Source organism: Leucoraja erinacea, chromosome 7, assembly GCF_028641065.1.
Source record: "Leucoraja erinacea ecotype New England chromosome 7, Leri_hhj_1, whole genome shotgun sequence".
Lineage (NCBI taxonomy): Eukaryota > Metazoa > Chordata > Chondrichthyes > Rajiformes > Rajidae > Leucoraja > Leucoraja erinaceus.
The window spans coordinates 42,843,463-42,864,164 of NC_073383.1; the positions used below are offsets into that span (position 1 = coordinate 42,843,463).

The 20,702-nt window shown below is 40.8% G+C and overlaps 1 protein-coding gene across 8 annotated transcripts in view; it reads right to left on the reverse strand.

Moving 5' to 3' along the window:
- Positions 1 to 1,434: 1,434 nt before the first annotated feature.
- Positions 1,435 to 20,702, reverse strand: part of nbeal1 (neurobeachin-like 1) — a 237,135-nt gene continuing 217,867 nt past the window's right edge. For 5 of the 8 annotated variants that reach the window (XM_055638374.1, XM_055638371.1, XM_055638370.1 and 2 more), the window contains 4 exons: positions 16,618 to 16,779; positions 14,017 to 14,165; positions 10,286 to 10,433; positions 1,435 to 4,837 (listed from right to left, as the gene is read on the reverse strand). In XM_055638374.1, the coding sequence (XP_055494349.1) occupies positions 4,733 to 4,837; positions 10,286 to 10,433; positions 14,017 to 14,165; positions 16,618 to 16,779 (564 nt within the window). In that variant the 3' untranslated portion in view covers positions 1,435 to 4,732. The remainder of the gene's footprint in view (positions 4,838 to 10,285; positions 10,434 to 14,016; positions 14,166 to 16,617; positions 16,780 to 20,702) is intronic. The other 3 variants (XM_055638377.1, XM_055638378.1, XM_055638373.1) reach the window with 1 other exon arrangement.

A 20,702-nucleotide genomic window follows, 5' to 3' on the forward strand; every position in this document is an offset into this window, starting at 1 on the left:
CTATAAACAATATTAAATTATGAATCTTACCTCCAAAATTTTATCTGATCATCTCGATCCCATTTTAAGACACACCATTTGACATATCATATAGTCTGGATGTTTACCAGTTCAAGAAAATCTACATAGTAATCACAAGCATTGAATTGGTACAGCAGAAAGAAAAGAGAATTATAACCAAGCTGAGACTCTTGTCAATAACACCATAGTTATTCTGGACTGCAAAGTTGTCAGTATAATGATAATGTTATATAAAAACACTTAAAATAGGACATTCAAAACACAGATTATTATGAACAATTGAAATTAGGCTTGAGCCACTCATATTGAACCATATGGTGAACAAAGTACTGGTAGTTTGTCATTTTGTTGCTTTATTGCTCACTTGTTCAAGAATGCCAATTGACCATTAAAAGCAGCACAGTGGAACAACTGTTTTTTTCAGCTCAGAACATGCCTCATGACTTTAACATACATTTTAACATCAATGAATTGGTGCTGTTGCTCCAGTTGTGGACCATTTAATTGGGTTCAGGGCTTATTTCACATACTTTAGTTTTTAGTTTTAGTTTTAGAGATGCAGCGCGGAAACAGGCCCTTCGGCCCACCGGGTCTGCGCCGACCTGCGATCTCCGCACATTAACACTATCCTACGCACACTACGGACAATTTTTACATTTACCAAGACAATTTACCCACATACCTGTACATCATTGGAGTGTGTGAAGAAACTGAAGATCTTCGAGAAAACCCACACAGGTCTCGGAAAGAACGTACAAACTCTGTACAGACAGCACCCGTAGTCGGGATTGAACCCGGGTCTCTGGCGCCGTAGGCAATCTCCTTTGCTGACCGGCCATTTTGATTGGCTCATTGTTGTTTCATGACCTAGAAGACCCACCGGCAGGTAAAATGCCCGCTAACTTTATTATACTTCTTAAAACCGTCTCCACTCCTTCTCCTCCCCTTCTGTCTCCACTTCTCTCTCCTCTTCCCCCCCCCCCCCACTCTGCGCTCTCTAACGGACTTACCGTACTCTGTTGCAGCCGTTTACCTTCATCTTCATCGCACAGATAGCGCTACTCCGCTCTCCATGGCCCCCACCTTCGCGATGTGTGTTTGTGTGTGTGTGTTCGGTCTGTAAATGCAGCTCACACTTCGGTCGATCCAGCTCGCGGTTTCAACGCGGCCGGTCGATCCAGCTCGAGGCTTTCCAGGCGAGTGCCCTCGAGCTTGAAGGTTGATGGCACTCTTCTGGACACGCGGATTAGGTCGCCCAAGTGGGACAGGCCCTAAGGCAGCAACTTTACTGCTGCGCCACCCAGTGGCCCCGTACTTGTACGCATAAGTCAAGGCTTATTTCACAAACTTGTACACAGAGTCAGCAGGAAAGCAATGAAAAGTTATCTTCCTTTCAATGAAAGAGACTTTACATACTTTCAAAACCTTTATTATGTTGGTGCAAAAATGCTGCTACAGTCCTTGGTGTTAATATTTACGTAAAACACAAACACCACACCCTAATTATCCCGCCTTTATTGCCTATTGGCTTTGTATACAAAGCTAGTGATAAATTTGTTATATACAGATAATGTGTACATCAGAGCATCAAATTTTACAATCTGCAGTACCTTCAAAGTGCAAAAAGGAAAATTTTCAACCACCCTATACATGTACAAACAAATCAGCAAATATACAAACACAGAAATGTTGTTAAATTACAAAATCATTTAAAACAAAAATTAGAATTTGTCACTCCTGGGCACTCCACAAAAGGTGACCGGAAACAACTAGCAGATGGAATTTTTCCTTTAAAAAGCATGGAATAATGTTGATATCATACACAATACACTTACACAAGTCAGATTAAAAATTGAGATATTCTTTAAACACCCCTTTTGGCAGAAACACTCCCCAAAATAAATCATGAAAAAACTAGCATTTCTACAGTAAAACGCCAAAGCAATTATTGGAAAAAATCTATTAAAATCTCAGTCTTTCTCATTTATATTACTTTCAATAGCTCCTTAAAATACAGTTATATGCTTATGTCAATTAATTATACGTTACAATGATAAAGAATCCTAAACTGAATTCCTTATCCTGACATTGATTTTATCTTCACACTTTCTATTTGAAAACCTTGTTGAGTTCCATGAAATTACAGGCTGGGTTTGCTGCAAGCTTGGCACAAACATGATTTAATGCTGCTATAGACAATTTGCAGATCTAGTCCATCTCCATTCATCTGATATGGAACAGTGGATCAGGTCAACAGAAGTATAGCTAGATTGTGTGAGCCTTTATATCCTCAAGTTATTGCCTTAAAACAAATTAATTCTCAAAATAAAATTAACAGGATATTTGACCAGAATGCCACATTTACAAAACAAACACACACGTCCCCAAGTTTATTATAATTTGCAAGAAAATAAAACTCCAACTCAATGACAGTTGACTACTTTACAACTCTCAATGTCATACTATGCACATATATGAAACAGGGGACATAGATGTACGGCAAGAGGGGAAGGATTAATAGGAAACTGAGGGGGAACATTTTCACGCAGAGTGATGGGTATATGGAATGAGCTGCCAGAGGTGCCAGTTGAGGCAGGTACTATAACAAAATTTGAAAAGCATTTGTTTCAAGTACATGGAAAGGAAAGGTTTAGAGGGATATAGGCCAAATGTAGGCAGGTGGGACTAGTGTAAATGGGACATTTTGGTGGGCAGGGGCAAGTGTGGCCAAAGGGCCTGTTTCCATGCTGCATGACTCTAAATTATGACCGGTGCTCAGTTCGAAAATATTTATGTTGCTAATATCAAATAATAATTCAATAATTAGCAGAATATGGATTGAATTAGTCCTTAATTGGCTCTTTGGATAAAAAAAGGTGATATCTGTCCCTCCAATTCAAAATAGTGATCAATTTACGCAGGAAGAATCTAGCTCCTGGTACCAGAGCTGTGTTAAATACTTGATTGTGAACAGAAATCAACTATTTACAAATCATTAATCCTCTGTAAAGTACTATTTGAAAAAAATATATCATTCTTAATGTCACAAATGTTTTCATATTCCTACTTTCTCCTTGGAATCCCATAACATTATTCCCCTTTAAGCTGTTTCCAAGGCTGCTGTTCAAATTTAAAACCTTCATGCCTACTTTGTATCACATTTGACGTGAGGAAGTAGGTGGCAGTATTTGTTCCCACTATTACAGAAAACTATTTGCAATTCCCAGATCCATTCTGACAACCTCTATCTGTGGCATACTTTGAATTGGTATCAGTTTTTTTCTATATCCCTCTAAACCCTTCCTGCTTTCTCACCATCTCAGTGTTTCCAATATATATCCTTTCTCTGGTTAAAATGGTGTGGCATCTTTAACCAAGTGCATTTTTTTTTACAATATCTACAACATATAGTCAGTATTGACAGCAAAAGGCATCTGTGGAACTGACCAATCATTTGAATGAGTGAAACTTATTTCTTACCATTAAAACAGGTTACAATTTTACCTGTAAAGCTCCAAAGGCTGGAGGAAATTGGGAAAGCCATCTTCCATTCAACTGGAGCCTTATGATGTAGGTGGTATTGAGGTCCAAAAGAGGGGTATCAGCATAATGCAGTTCCAATATATAATTTTCCCATTGACATCCACCTCCCCACATTTCTCTCTCCTCCATATTCTTTTTATCTATAACAGAAGCTGAGCCAGGTGACAATGGTCGTAGCTAGGGGCGAGGATAAGGGAGGAGAAGGACAATATTTAAATCTTGCATTGTCCCCTTATGTGAGCAGCTACAAAATTGGTCTGCATTTTAAAAGGAATAGCAAATTGAAAAAAAATCAAATAAAAATTGATTCCATAAATTATGTTTACAATATAAAGTGCAGAGAAAACAGTACGCAGGGAAATAGAGGCTAATGCATTTACATTTGTCCGATAGTACAGTAGAAGTTAATCTCCCCAAAAAAATGTGAAGAAAGGCATAACATTAAATATTGTGCTTGATTAACATGAACACCCAATAATTTAGAAAAAGGTTTCTTTACATTAGGCAGGGTTGATGTGGGTTGGAAAGAGAAAATCATTCTGATGACAGTTTGTCTGCCGCATCCCAAAAGTGTACAGACAGGATTAGTATTTCCATAATCTTGGGTTTAAAGGCCATTGCACTGAGCGCAAAGAGGAACATTTATCTCACCAACATTTCAAGTTCGCACCAGGCAGTCACAACAGGAGACCGACTCTGGGTTACAAATACATTCTTCAGAGATGTATGATAACTGGGGCAACTCTTTTTGAGAGCGAGACCAATGAAAAAATCTTTCCATTTATTGCTGTTTAACCTAGCAACCAACTACCTTCATCTGCCTTAATATTCACGAGACTCACTCACAGGATCTTTTTTCTTCTCAACTGGCCCTTAGATATTAAACATTTAAAAAAATGCCCATTGGTATTTTGATCCATTTTTTAAAAAGCAAAAAAGTAGCCCTCTTCACGCACAACCAAAAGCAATCTTACTTGGATGCAAATAAATTGCATTCTTGTCCAGGGTAGGGCACAGAGGAATGCACTTTTTAGCACATGATTGGGTCCATACTAATTTGCTGCATAGTCTTATTCAGGTGACGATCAGATGGAATAAGGAAAAATGGAATGATCAGTTACAGCGAACAGGAAGCCAAGCAATGTTTATTTTCCACCCTTTCGTCCTGTCATTTGTGTTCACTTTGAGGGTTGTACTCCGTTTCTCCGGATGATATCTGATTCAGACGTTTGCTTGAACCCCAGAACTTTCGGGAAATCTGCCCTGATCGCATCTGCTCGCGGAAGAAAGAAAACAAAAGAGGAAAAAAAATTCACAACTTAAAGAACTGAGTGAATTTGATTCAGCAAAATATACAAATACACAGTATTTAACCCTGACATAGTATTTGTACAGGATATTCATCTTAGACTTAAAGATCATCATAGGCTGCAGTCCTCTTGGAAAGGTCAGGTCTACCACTCCAATTTTAATTCTAAAGTTAGAGGGATTGCTATTTTAATTAATAAATGAGTTCAGTTTTTATCTACTGATGTTATTGCTGATAAAAAATGATTGATATCTTATAGTTGCAGGTACATTAATGCAAACAAAGGTGTTGTTAGTAAATGTCTATGCACCTAACTTTGATGATGCTGAATTCTCGAATATATTACTTAGTAATATACCTCATTTAAATACCCATTTGTTAATTTTTGGAGATGATCTGAATTGTGTGTTTGACCTAATGTAAGATCGTTCTAGTCCCTGCACTTTATCCCAATCAGCAATGTCTAAAACATTTTCTGATTTTATGACCCAGAGTGCTTTGGTTGACCCTTGGAGATTTCGTAACCCCTCAACCAAAAAGTTATCTTTCTTTTCTCAGGTACATCAATCATATTCAAGAATAGATTATTTATTTATAGATAACACTCAACTCATGTGTTGTTTCCTCAGATTATTCAAGTATTCTAATATCTGATCATGCACCATTATTTCTAGATATTCAGTTATCCATACATAAATTTACCTTTGGAGATTTAACTAATTATTGTTGGCTGATAAAACATTTTGTGAATTTGTTTCAAACTCAATTGATGAGTTTCTTTTCTTTAACCAGAATCTTTTTATCTTTTTCATTAATTTGGGAGTTGCTGAAAGCTTTTCTTAGAGGGCAGATTTCATATTCCTCCTATTCTAATAAAAAAATGCAATACCAGGCTTACAGAGCTTACTTCTGCTATTAATAGCCTCAATCAAGAATGTTCATCCGATCCTTATCCAGAACTATTTAAGAAGCATCTTAATCTTCAAGCGGAGTTTGATCTTATTTCTACCAGAAGTGCTGAGCGACTGTTGTTACAAACCCGTGGTACTTATTATAAACATGGTGACAAAGCAAATCGATTACTAGCACACCAATTAAAACGCAAATTCACCTCACATCTTATACCTCAAATTAATAATGTTTCTAACACGACTGTTACGGATCCTGTGGAAATTAATACCACATTTAAATCATTTTATTCTTCCCTATACAAATCAGAATTCCCTAATGATACTACCAAAATGAATCAGTTCCTGGCCAATCTTGAGAATCCTACCATTGATTCTGACCGTGCAAAATAATTGGATGCTCCACTTTCCCTTAATGAACGACGTTTTGCAATTACAGCAATCTACAAAGCCCCAGGTCCTGATGGATTTCCAATAAAGTTTCTAAAGAAATTTATTGATAAATTGGCACCTCTACTTTTGTTGGTGTTCAATGAATCTTTGGAAAATGGTTTGTTACCTCCCACACTGACTCGAGCTTCGAGTTTTTATTTTAAAGAAAGATAAAGATCCTACTTCCTGTGGTTCTTATAGACCTCTGTCTTTACTGAATGCTGATGTAAAAGTTTTCCACAACTATTGCCCTCCGTCTCGAGAGGGTTTTGTCTAGTATTATTTCTGAGGAACAGAATGGCTTTATTAAGGGACGCCATCTATTTTTCAACACTCGTACTCTTTTAAATATTATTCATTCAACACATTCTAATAATTTACCTTAGATTGTAATCTCATTCGATGCTGAGAAGGCATTCGATAGTGTTGAGTGGGGGTACCTATTCGCGGTATTGAAGACATTTGGTTTTGGAGATAAATTTATCAATTGGGTAAGATTACTGTATGCATTGCCACAAGCTAGTGTTCAAACAAATGATATTCGTTCTGAATACTTTGCACTAGAACGTGGGACACGTCAGGGCTGTCCTTTTTCTCCATCTCTCTTCGCTTTGGCTATTGAACCACTGGCCATTTCTTTAAGGACCTCCACTTCCTTTAAAGGTGTTATTCGTAACGGTGTCCAATATCGTTTATCTCTATGAGGATGATTTGTTGCTGTATGGAACTGATCCTGCATCTTGTCTTCCGGGTATTCTATCTATTCTGAATATTTTTAGTTCTTTTTCAGGATATAAACTAAATCTCCAAAAGAGTGAATGTCACCCCATTAATGCAGGTTTGCAACTTCAGGAAGCTGATTTACTCTTTAAAATCACTCGTTCGGATTCAAGTATCTTGGCATCATGTGACGTGTACATTCTCAGGTCTTTTGTCTGCCAACTTCACCCTGCTCATGACTAAAGTGAAATCTGATTTTCAGAGATGGAATAACCTGCCTCTCTTTAATTGGGAAGATTAATGCTGTTAAAATGAATGTTTTTCCTAAATTTATTTATTGGTTTCAGTCAATTCCCTTATTCTTACCAAAACCTTTTTTTGACTCCTTTGACAAAATGATTAGTTCTTTTATATGGGGTGCGAAGCCCCCGAGGATCCGTAAATCATTACTCCAAAGATGTAAGTTCAGTGGTGGTCTCGCTTTACCGAACTTTCAATTCTACTACTGGGCTACTCACATTCATAAAATACGTTGTTGGGTTGATTTTCCTTATTTAGCTTGGTGCGAACTGGAAGCCCGCTCTTGCACTCCTTCATCCTCTATACCTGCTCTTATATATTCCTCTCTTCCAACCAAGATTTCATTGTTTATCAAAAACCCTGTTGTGCTTAATACTTTAAAGATTTGGTATCAATACAGAAACCATTTTGAATTTGTAGCTGCATCTCCCTTAAGCCCCTGTCCCACTGTACAAGGTAATTCACGAGTTCTCCCGAGTTTTCCCCCGATTCGAACACGGAGAATGTCCGTAGCGGGTCCGTAGGTGTTCGTGGATGTCTCGTAGCGGCTCGTACGAGTAAAAAGTAACAATTTTTTTCATCACGAGTATTTTTTTACGCGTGGACATTTTTCACAGTATCGAAAAAACGTCACGAGTTTACCGGATTTCCCGAGTACCTGCCGTTACTCGTACGAGCCGCTACGAGACATCCACAAACTCCTACGGACCCACTACGGACATTCTCCGAGTTCGAATCAGGGGAAAACTCGGGAGAACTCTTGAATTACTTCGTACAGTGGGACAGGCCCGTTAGGTCCATTATGTAACAATCACCTGTTTCCTCCCTCACATTTGGATTCAGTTTTCTCGGTATGGTATAACAAAGGTATACAATATTTTCTTGATCTGTTTTCAGATGGTATTGTTAACAGCTTTACCTATTTATCATCATTGTATGGATTACCAGCAAATCATTTTTTTAGGTACTTCCAAGAGACACTTTCTCTCTAAATATTTTTCTAATTTTCCCTCTTCACCTCCATGACAAATATGGGATAGTTTGTTTACTTTCAAGACAATAAAGAGGGACGGTTTCAGAGATGTATAACTGCATTCTGGATCTTTGCAATCAGTCCAACTCTAAAACAAGGGCTGCTTGGGAGGAAGAGCTGGGACTTCAACTTACTGAGGAGTGGTGGGATAACGTTGTGGGTGGGCTATGTACTGTCACGCCTTGCGTTCATCTTGCACTCATTCAGTTAAGGTTATACACAGGGTCCATTTTTCTAAATCAAGACTGTCTGGGATTTATCCAGAGGTGGAGGATAAATGTGATAGATGTTCGGGCCCACACTCTCATCTGAGCCATATGTTTTTTCTTTGTCTACGATCATATAATTTTTGGTCCGGCTATTTTAATATAATGTCTACCGTAATGGGAATACCTCTACAGCCCTGTCCATTGATTGCCATCTTTGGGGCCCCGGATGAGTCAGGTCGCATAAACTCTGCGCAAAAATAAATTATTAATTTTACATCTTTAATAGCCAGACGTTGCCTATTCCTACAATGGAAATCTCCTAACCTCTGTGTCACAGTGGCTCAAAGATGTAGTGTTTTTTCTTAAACTTGAGAAAATTAAATATACATTGAGGGGATGTACTGATAATTTTTTTCATAAATGGCAACATTTTTTAATCATACTTTACAGACTTGCAGGTTCTGCCAGACTAAGGGCTGGTTTATTAAATTTTGATGTGTAGGTGCACTCTTCACTCGCCAGGGTGGGCTGTGTGACTGATGGTATGGTTGTATTATATATATATATAATTCTGTATAAAAATATACAGAAACATAAAGTAAATATTTTTAATATATATATTGCCATCGTTGTTGGGTTAATTTTCCTTATTTAGCTTGGTGCGAACTGGAAGCCTGCTCTTGCACTCCTTCATCCTCTATACCTGCTCTTATATATTCCTCCCTTCCAACCAAGATTTCATTGTTTATCAAAAACCCTGTTGTGCTTAATACTTTAAAGATCTGGTATCAATACAGAAACCATTTTGAATTTGTAGCTACATCTCCCTTAAGCCCCTGTCCCGCTGTACGAGGTAATTCACGAGTTCTCCCGAGTTTTCCCCCGATTCGAACTCGGAGAATGTCCGTAGCGGGTCCGTAGGTGTTCGTGGATGTCTCGTAGCGGCTCGCACGAGTAAAAAGTAACAATTTTTTTCATCACGAGTATATATATATTTATATCGTCACGAATATATATATGTTTTTTTAATATTTCTTTAATGTTTCTGTATATTTTTGTATTTTTCTTTTGTTTATTGTCTGAGTGTTTCTTATTAACATGTCCCTTTTCTTTTTTGTGTTGATTTAATTAAAATGAAAAAATTAAAATTAAAAAAAAGATTAAAATGGTCAGCAGACCAGTGTCTCCTTCAACCTTGTTCAGGCTAAAATCTCACCTCAGATAGTATTTTCTATAAAAAAATAAATACTGCCATTTTACGAGTAATGAGCAGAAACAAGTGAAATGCACATATTTGACAAAATTCAATAGTCAGGAATATTTTTGTACATATTGTAGACACAGGTATAAAGGAAAACATACAATTTTAGAAAAAAAGATTTCAGAGTATTTAAAAAATGTTATAATAATGGGCACCTTAAGTATGGGCATCAGGTTAGCATCTCTATGTAAAAGAAAATGTGGTTCCTAACGTTAAAATTATTTAAAAAACCAATATAATACAACTTCTTCACTCATTTCCATATGCATAGTTGCTGCAAACCTCCAAACGTTCAACTGTTTCCTTAAATTATGATCGATGATTTGTCCTTAATTGGAATTTCTAAATAAGCACGTATAGGCAGATTATATAAATGTTATTAAACACAGATAAGCGGCCTCTTTTTAATAATTAGTCATCCTGTCTAATCTTAGTGCTACAACCTACTCTCATGTACCCTAGCATAATGTTTGTTATTGAAATTGGTTGCACTGCGGCAGGAGTCTGCTGGATGATGCAAGGTTGAGTTGTGATAGGAAAGGCAATGACCTTATTCTTTACCTCAGCCGGTTTGCCCACACCCACGATGATGAGTTTACCATCTGCCAGGCCCACAAGGATGTGGCTGTTCTCCTTGGTGATGGACACACAATAAATTGGCAACCTCATTGACAATGGGGCGTTGCTGAGCTTCAAGCTAAAATTAAACATAAAATGTTAATATTTTGACAAATTATGGTAATTAAAGAAATTGATTTACATTTATAAAGCACCTCTCATGATGCAAGGATTTTCCAAAGTATTTAGAAGATAGAAGTTAACTTCAACAAGCGCAAAGTGAATTTTGGTAAATTAACTCGGGACCGGACGTATACAATGAGAGACACGGCCAAGGGGAGTGATGTAAAACAGAGAAACCTCAGGGTACCATTACATAGTGCCCAGAAAGTGAACAAGGAAATGAAGGCGGCATTGAGCAGATCTGTTTTCATCGGAGAATGCATTGAGTCAAAGATCAGAAAGTCACTTTATAGCTGTACAGGGCGACGGTGAGACTAATCCTAGAATATTGTGTGTAGTTCTGGTCAGCATACGATAACAAAAATGCAATGACGCCAGAGAGAAGGCAGAAAATATTCACATGGAAATTGCCAGGACTAGATATTTTGTGTTAAGGAGAGACTGCATAGCTTGTAACTTTTTTCACTACAATGGAGGAGGATGAGGGTGACTTAATATTGATATTTATAAAATCACGAGGGACATAAATAAGGGGCATGGTCACAGTATTTTTCCAAAGGTAGGGGAGTCTAAAATTCGAGGGCAAAGGTCTAAGATGAAAAATTTTAAATGGACCCACGGAGCAACTTTTTCCCCACGGAGGGTAGTAGATATGTGGATTAAGCGGCCGAAGGAAGTGGTGGAGGTGGGCACAATTGTAAAGTTTAAAAAACATTTGCATTGACAATAGACAATAGGTACAGGAGTAGGCCATTCGTCCCTTCGAGCCAGCACCTCCATTCATTGTGATCATTGCTGATCATCCCCAATCAGTACCCCGTTCCTGCCTTCTCCCCATATTCCCCGACTACACTATCTTTAAGACCACTATCTAGTTCTCTCTTGAAAGTATCCAGAAAACCGTCCTCCACCGCCCTCTGAGGCAGAGAATTCCACAGACTCACAACTCTCTGTGAGAAAAAATGTTTCCTCATCTCCATTCTAAATGGCTTACCCTTTATTCTTAAGCTGTGGCCCTTTGTTCTGGACTTCCCCCATAATCTTTTACGTTTCAATAAGATTCCCCCTCATCCTTCTAAACTCCAGAGTATACAGGCCCAGCTGCTCCATTCACTCAGCATATGACAGTCCTGCCATCCCGGGAATTAACCTTGTAAACCTACGCTGCACTCCCTCAATAGCAAGAATGTCCTTCCTCAAATTAGGGGACCAAAACTGCACACAATACTCCAGATGTGGTCTCATTAGGGCCCTATACAACTGCAGAAGGACCTCTTTGCTCCTATACTCAACTCCTCTTGTTATAAAGACCAACATGCCATTCGCTTTCTTCACTGCCTGCCGTACCTGCATGCTTACTTTCATTGACTGATAAACAAGAACCTCCACCTCAGTCTGAGGTCCAGAACGCTCTGGTGCAGGTTTTCATCAAGGATCTCTCTGTACTTTGCTCCGTTCATCTTTCACTCGATCCTGACTAGTCTCCCAGCTCGAGCCACTGAAAATCATCCCCACATCATGATGTTGCCGCCATCATGCTTCACCGTCAGTATGGTATTGGCCAGGTGATGAGCGGTGCCTGGTTTCCTCCAGACGTGACGCTTGGCATTCAGGCCAAAAAGTTAAATCTTGGTTTCATCAGACCAGAGAATCTTGTTTCTCATACTTAAAGCCCTGTCCCACTGTGCAAGTTCACCCAAGAGCTCTCCCGAGTTAAAAAAAAAATCAAAACTTGTGGTAAGCACGTAGAATGAACGTAGTGGGTACGTCGGAGCTCGGGACGTCTCTTAGCGCTAATGGCAGGTAGTCGGGAAACGTGGCAACTAGTGAAGATTTTTCAACATGTTGAAAAATGTCCAGGAGTAAAATATATACTCGGGATGTAAAAATTTGATACTTTTTAACACGTAGTCATACCATAGTAGCTCGTGAGTTTACCGTAGTAGGACCTGGTGTCCTATATCACTATTGTATGTTCATGATAGAAATAAGAATACATAAAACTACAAATCAAAGGTAATGAATATACAGAGTATTCTTATTTCCATCATGAACATACAATAGTGATATAGGACACCAAGTCCTACTACGGTAAACTCACGAGCGACTATGGTATGACTAGATGTTAAAAAGTATCACATTTTTACATCCCGAGTATATTTTATGCGTGGACATTTTTCAACATGTTGAAAACTCTTCACGAGTAACCATGTTTCCCGAGTACTTGCCGTTAGCGCTAAGAGACGTCCCGTGCTCCGACGTACCCGCTATGTTCATTCTACGTGCTTACCACGAGTTTTGATTTTTTTTAAACTCGGGAGAGCTCTTAGGTGAACTTGCACAGTGGGGCAGGGCTTTAAGAGTCCTTTAGGTGCCTTTTGGCAAACTCCAAGCGGGCTGTCATATGCCTTTTACTGAGGAGTGGCTTCCGTCTGGCCACTCTACCATAAAGGCCTGATTGGTGGAGTGCTGCAGATATAGTTGTCCTTCCGGAAGGTTCTTCCTTCTCCACAGAGGAACTCTGGAGCGCTGTCAGAGTGACCATCGGGTTCTTGGTCACTTCCCTGAACAAGGCCCTTCTCCCCCTATTGCTCAATTTGGCCGGGTAGCCAGCTCTATGAATAGGCCTGGTGGTTCCAAAGTTCTTCCATTTAAGAATGACGGAGGCCACTGTGCTCTCCGGGACCTGCAATACTGCAGAAATTGTTTTATACCCTTCCCCAGACCCGTGTCTCGACACAATCATGTCTCTGAGGTTTACAGACACTTCCTTCATCCTCATGGCTTGGTTTTTGCTCTGACATGCACTGCCAAATGTGAGACCTTATATAGACAGGTGTGTGCCTTTCCAAATCATGTCCAATCAAATGAATTTACCGCTGGTGGACTCCAATCAAACATCTCACGGATAATCAATGGAAACAGGATGACCCTCTCAATTTTGAGTGTCATAGCAAAGGGTCTGAATATTTATGTAAATGTGATATTTCAGTTATTTATTTTTTAACTACTTTGCAAACATTTCTGAACACCTGTTTTCACTTCTTCATTCTGGGGTATTGTGTGTAGATTGATAATTAAAAAAATAAGAATTTGATCCATTTTAAAATAAGGCTAACGTAAAATGTGGAAAAAGTGATGAGGTCTGAATATTTTCTGAATGCACTGTACATGGATAGGAATGGTTCAAGGAATATGGGCAGATGGGACTAGTTCAACATGATCTGCATGGACATTGGGCGGAAGGACCCGTTGCCATGCTTTATGATTCTAACCCTAACCGGAACAGTAATTATTACTTCGGCTGCGTTATATGTGACCGAATGCTCGTTCACTGTCAGAATTAAGTTCACGTCTTCAATAATTTAACTCCAAGCATTTCCTCACCAGCAAGAACAGAATGTTTCTGAATATCCCATCAAATTGATGAAAGGTGATTTTTAGTGATAAAGTATCTAGCCACCAGAAATGTTGCTACAAAATAATGTTTGACATTGATGTTATTTTCTAATCACAATGTTTAGCAATATCGCTCTCACCTGTACAGATCCCTTATACACAGAAAGCCTTCCACACTGCCCAGCACAATATGTTCTCCACTGACGCACATGTCAGATAATTGTTCCTTTATAGTTTCGCTTATCAAATGCTTGCCATTCACTGAGTACAGATGTAGAGCATTTTTGTCCTGCAGAAATAGGGTCAAAAGTAGTCATGAGAGAAGCCAACCCAACAATGTTGAATGTTAACTATTTCTCTCTACACAAATTTTGTCTGATCTGATATTCCAGCATTTAGAATAGAATAGAATAGAATAAAATGCCTTTTATTGTCATTCAAACAGCTTGGTTTGAACAAAATTGCATTTCTACAGTAATAACGTTACAAAAAATACCTAAGGGCCACACTTAACACAATTTACTCAAACATCCATCACAGTGAATCTCCCACACCTCCTCACTGTGATGGAAGGCAAAAGTCTTATTTCTTCCCTTTGTTATTCTCCCGCGGTCCAGCAGTCCAACTGCAACGTTGAGGCGACTGGGGCTCCCGATGTTCAAGCCCCCGGTGAGCGATGGTAAGTCCCGCAGCCACTAAGCCGCGCCGGGCGATGTTAGGCCACGCTCCGAGTCCTTTAAACCCCGCGATTTCGGCGGGAGAAATTGCCGTTGTGGGAGCTCCGAAAAGCGGTCTCCCACCAGGGACCTGCGAGCTCCCGATGTTACCATCCACTGGGCCTGTGGCCGGAGCTTCCGAAGCTCCGAAGTTGGGTCGCAGCTGTGCGCCACCACAGCTATTCCCGTTCAGAAGTCGGCCGGCTCCACGATGTTAGGCCCAACGACATTGCAGATCCGACAGGGAAAAAGTCGGGTCCCCTAACAGGGAAGAGATTAAACGGTCCCCGTCCCACCCACCACATATACTCAGCTAAAAAATAATAAAAATTAAAAGCAAAAACATATCCGATGGGACAACATTTTTTAAAAGACAGACGGACTGCAGTCGAGCCGCTGTCATTAGGCGGCGCCACACTCTTTATTGTTTTTATTTCATATTTTCAGCATTCACTGTAATTGTTTAAGCTTATTCTTATCTCTAGTTTCATCTTTTATTTCTTTGTTGATACTCAGGTGTAACGAGACACCGTTTTACTGTGGCTTTTCCTGCAGTTCTTGGAATGTACAGGGGAAGAACATGAAACTAGATCATTGACAGATTCTAGCCCAATATAGGGAGGTTGCATGTAAGGTCAAAAGGTCAAAGGGCGTGATGCACGGAGTAGCTCAATCCTTCTGGAGTACACGGCAGCTTCCGGCATACACTAGTAACACACGAAACACGTATGTTCTTACCTGTTAAAAACCAGTTAAATGGTCAATTTATGTGCTGCAAAAAATTGTGGAAATAGCGGTAACCGTGAGAGAAAACCACCAAAATCACTGCTGCTCATTGACTTGTGAAAGAGCAGCGTGCCGGCAGATTGAGGGCAAGTCCCGGCCCACGACCGCCTGGGGCTGGAGGGTGACTAAGCGCTCTGAATGCGAGCACCAAGGTGTAAGCGGCTGAAGGAGTGGATCCCTCGGGACAGCCCCCATTCTCTCCCCGGGGTCAACGCTGTCCAACCACGGTCGCCTCCCGCCCCGTCTCTCCCTGTGCTGCCGCACTGTCACGGGCTGTGGGTCAGATGCACCCACACGTGGGGCCGGGTTGAGCGTGGCCGCGGATCGGACACACGGGGACACAAAACTGGCAACGTCCTCGTCAGCTGCAGCAGAGTTGGGGACAGTCTGGTCCCTCCGCCCACCCAGTCACTGACCGCGCTGCACCAGCACCGGACCCCGACCGCCACCCCGGGGTGATTCACCCCCGACTCCGACCCACACACCGGGGTGATTCACCCCACCGACGCCCACACAGGGTGATTTCCCTCCCACGGGTGCCGAGTTGTCTGTAGCATCGCTGCCATGTTTCAGCCACCAAACACCGGCCACAGGGACAGACGGCCCGGGGTCCGTGAGTGTGGAACCAGTGAGAGTGGAGTCCGGATGCTGGGACAGAAGACGGGCCCGCTGTACTGGAAGCCAGTGTTTGACTGCAGTTCACCTTGTGTACTCCAGAAGGCGTTTTGTGGCAACAGTACGGGCCACGGCTAGTGACCTCGAATGCCGTGCAACCTCCCTATAACAAACTTGAATTCATCAATGTGTACATCTACTGCTCTGTTTGGAGGATGAGAAAAGTAAATAATCATCTGCTTTCTTAAATATTAAAAAAAATGATAATCACTCACTGAAAGCACACAATGACAAAGCAGTATAAAAATTGCATATCACTAATCATAACCGTTTGTTCAGAAGTTGAAATATAGTGGAATGTGGACCCAATTAGTCTCTTCTAATAATTTCAAGCATACAATTAAAAAAAAATTACATAAAACAAATTTCATCACACAATTCATACATCAATTAATTTTCACTGTTTAAACTAAGATAGTGAAGCACATGGATCACTGGTTTGAAAACTATTTTCAATGGACTGCATCTTCACATAATTTAACTGGTCAATTCAGGCTGCTAATTAGGCTTTCTTGTATATCCGTTTTATACAGCCCAAGATAATAATAATAGATTTAAAATTACCTTCAAATTTGACTTCCCTTCGATCACGATGTTGACAATGATGTGCCCCTCCCATGAAATAGACAGATTGGGAATGGTGAGTGGGAGGGAGCTCTCACAGGGTGGTCGAAGAGTCCTCATATACTGTCCCTGTCGAATTGTATGAATGATGACCGTTCCATCCTGCAAATTTATAGACAAAAGAACATTTGCAGTTTTGTAGGTAGAAAAAAATGCTGGAGAAACTCAGCGGGCGAGGCAGCATCTATGGAGCGAAGGAAATAGGCGATGTTTCGGGTCGAGACCCTTCATCAGAATGATGTGGGGGTGGGGGGGACAGGAAGAAGAAAGGAGGAGGCGGAGGAGACAGTGGGCTGTGGGAGAGCTGGGAAGAGGAGGGGAAAGAAGGAGAAAGCAGGGACTACCTGAAATTATAGACATAGACATAGAAATTAGGTGCAGGAGTAGGCCATTCGGCCCTTCGTGCCTGCACCGCCATTCAATATGATCATGGCTGATCATCCAACTCAGTATCTTGTACCTGCCTTCACTCCATACCCCCTGATCCATTTAGTCACAAGGGCCACATCTAACTCCCTCTTAAATATAGCAAATGAACTGGCCTCAACTACCTTCTGTGGCAGAGAATTCCAGAGATTCACCACTCTCTGTGTGAAAAATGATTTTCTCATCTCGGTCCTAAAAGACTTCCCCCTTATCCTTAAACTGTGACCTCTTGTTCTGGACTTCCCCAACATCAGGAACAATCTTCCTGCATCTAGCCTGTCCAACCCCTTAAGAAATTTGAAAGTTTCTATAAGATCCCCCCCCTCAATCTTCTAAATTCTAGCGAGTACAAGCAAAGTCTATCCAGTCTTTCTTCATATGAAAGCCCTGACATCCCAGGAATCAGTCTGGTGAACCTTCTCTGTACTCCCTCCATGGCAAGAATGTCTTTTCTCAGATTAGGAGACCAAAACTGTACGCAATACTCCAGGTGTGGTCTCACCAAGACCCTGTACAACAGCAGTAGAACCTCCCTGCTCCTATACTCAAATCCTTTTGCTATGAATGCTAACATACCATTCGCTTTCTTCACTGCCTGCTGCACCTGTATGCCTACTTTCAATGACTGGTGTACCATGACACCCAGGTCTCGTTGCATCTCCCCTTTTCCTAATCGGCTACCATTCAGATAATAGTCTACTTTCCTGTTTTTGCCACCAAAGTGGATAACCTCACATTTATCCACATTATACTGCATCTGCCATGCATTTGCCCATTCACCCAGCCTATCCAAGTCACCTTGCAGCCTCCTAGCATCCTCCTCACAGCTAACGCTGCCCCCCAGTTTCATGTCATCCGCAAACTTGGAGATGTTGCATTAAATTCCCTCGTCCAAATCATTAATCTATATTGTAAATAGCTGGGGTCCCAGCACCGAGCCTTGCGGTACCCCACTAGTCACTGCCTGTCATTGTGAAAAGGACCCGTTTACTCCTACTCTTTGCTTCCTATCTGCCAGCCAGTTCTCTATCCACATCAATGGATAGAAATTGGAGAAGTCAATGTTCATACCACTGAGGTGTAAACTACCCAAACAAAATATGAGGTGCTGCTCCTCCAATTTAAGGTGGGCCTCACTTTGGCCATGGAGGAGGCGCAGGACAGAAAGGTCGGATTCGGAATGGGAGGGGGAGTTGGTGCTGAACCACCTTGATCTTGTGGACAGATGAGATGAAGATTAACATATCAGAGTGATGACAAGAGCAAAGTGTGGAGGACAGAAAGAACTGCCCAAGATCCAAAGCATACCACCTCATTTGTGAAACACGATGGTGGGGGTGTTATGGCTGCTGATGGTACTGGCTCACTTATCTTCATTGATGATACAACTGCTGATAGTAGTAACATAATGAATTCTGTTCTATCCTATCTGCTCAAGTTCAAACAAATGCCTCAAAACCCATTGGCAGGTGGTTCATTCTCCATCAAGGCAATGATCCCAAACATACTGCTAAAGCAATAAAGGAGTTATTCAAAGCTAAAAAAATGATAAATTTATTGGCCAAGTCAATCACCCGATCTGAAGCCAATTGAGCATTACGCTGAAGAGAAAACGGAAGGGTACTAGTCCCCAAAGCAAGTATACGCTAAAGATGGCTGCATTACAGGCCTGGCAGAGCATCACCAGAGAAGACACCCAGCAACTGGTGATGTCCATGAATTGCAGACTTAAAGCAGTCATTGCACGCAAAGGATATGCAACAAAATACTAAACATGACTACTTTCCTTTACATGACATTGCCGTGTCCCAAACATTATGGTGCCCTGAAATGGGGGGGACTATGTATAAACACTGCTGTAATTTCTACATGGTGAAACCAAAATGTATAAAAATGGCCTTTATTAAAATCTGACAATGTGCCCTTTAACCACATGTGATTTTTTTTTCTTTAACAAATCACAAATTGTGGAGTACAGAAGGAAATAAATAAATGATGGGTCTTTGTCCCACACATTATGGAGGGCACTGTATGTGCACTTGTGTGTGGAAATGTCCAGCGTATAACAGGCATGCCATATAAATTAGAATAGTTTTCCAATTGTTTACACAAGCACATAAATCTATAACATACAAATCGCACCCATATTTGTTACAAGTACCGCATACTCAGCCATTTGACATCATGGGGAAAGAGGGTGCCAATTACATGAGAACTGCTCAGAAAATAGTTCTCACCTTCACACGTTGGTATTCTATGAATAAACCTTTAAAAACCTAACAGTACGTTATCGTTAGTACCACTGTTTTCAATGTGTGAACAAATAGTAAATGCCAGACCATCACTAATAACACAGCAGTATCGCACACGTACCAGTCCACCCGAGCAAAGTGCCACAGGAAAACCTAACTGATGTGAGCGCCATTATTCACCATGCACCATTATAGGACAAGGGTACACCTTGCCGAAAATGAACTGCTACAAAAATTTCTGTTAATTGAACAACAGTTCTCTCCCTTCCCAGAAAATAATGAATTGAGCTTTAATTTTGCCATGATAGGATTTGAAACTTTTGCCTTTATTATTAATCTGATTAATATCAATGTTCATATTGTTTCAGTTTTTGAAATTGTATGCAAAACTAAATGAGATCTTCTGAAGTGCTCTTCACAATTTACAGGTGGTGGAGTCACAACATTGTAGCACTAATGAATGTACATCTTGACCTTTGGAGTTATCTGTACAAGTTTTCACGAACCACGTGGTTGCACCAAGATGCTCCGATTATACCACTGCATCCCAAAGACATGTGGGCTGGTAAGTTAATTGCCCCCAATGTGTAGGTGAGCGGGAGAATCTTGGGGTACTTGATGAAATAAAAAAGGAATGAATGTAGAATTAGTCTACGTGGGTGGTTGATGGTCGGCTTGAACTTGGTGAGACAGGGCATGTTTCTGCATTGTTTTTCTCTATGACCAGCCCATTTTAAGGTACTTAAAGGCTGCAAAATATGTTCTCTCACCAATTCCTGATGGTGTTCATCAGTCAGCCTGAGTAACATTTGGAACATGATACTGGCCTCTTGCTGGAGACCACATGACATTGACAGTGTCAATTTTAAACACACACCTCCTCAAATTTAAATTAATTGATTGTCCTCTGAATCGCAGTTTGCTGCACTCCTGCGCTCACAGCTGTCAGGGTGGACCGGGTTTGGGGAGCACTATGCTGAAACATAGGCATTTTGGGATCCTTGGGAATCATTTTTGAATATTGAATAGATACAGAGGCAATTGCCAGCAGTCATGCATGCAACACCCATGTCATATAGTCATAGTGTGATACAGTGTGGAAATAGGCCCTTTGGCCCAACTTGCCCACACCGGCCAACATGTCCTAACTACACTAGTTCTACCTGCCTACGTTTGGCCCATATTTCTCCAAACCTGTCCGATGCATGTACCTGTCCAACTGCTTCTTAAACGTTGGGATAGTCCCAGTCTCAACTACCTCCTCTGGCAGCTTGTTCAATATACCCACCACCCTTTGTGTGAACAAGTTACCCATCAGATTCTAATTAAATCTTTTCCCTTTCACCT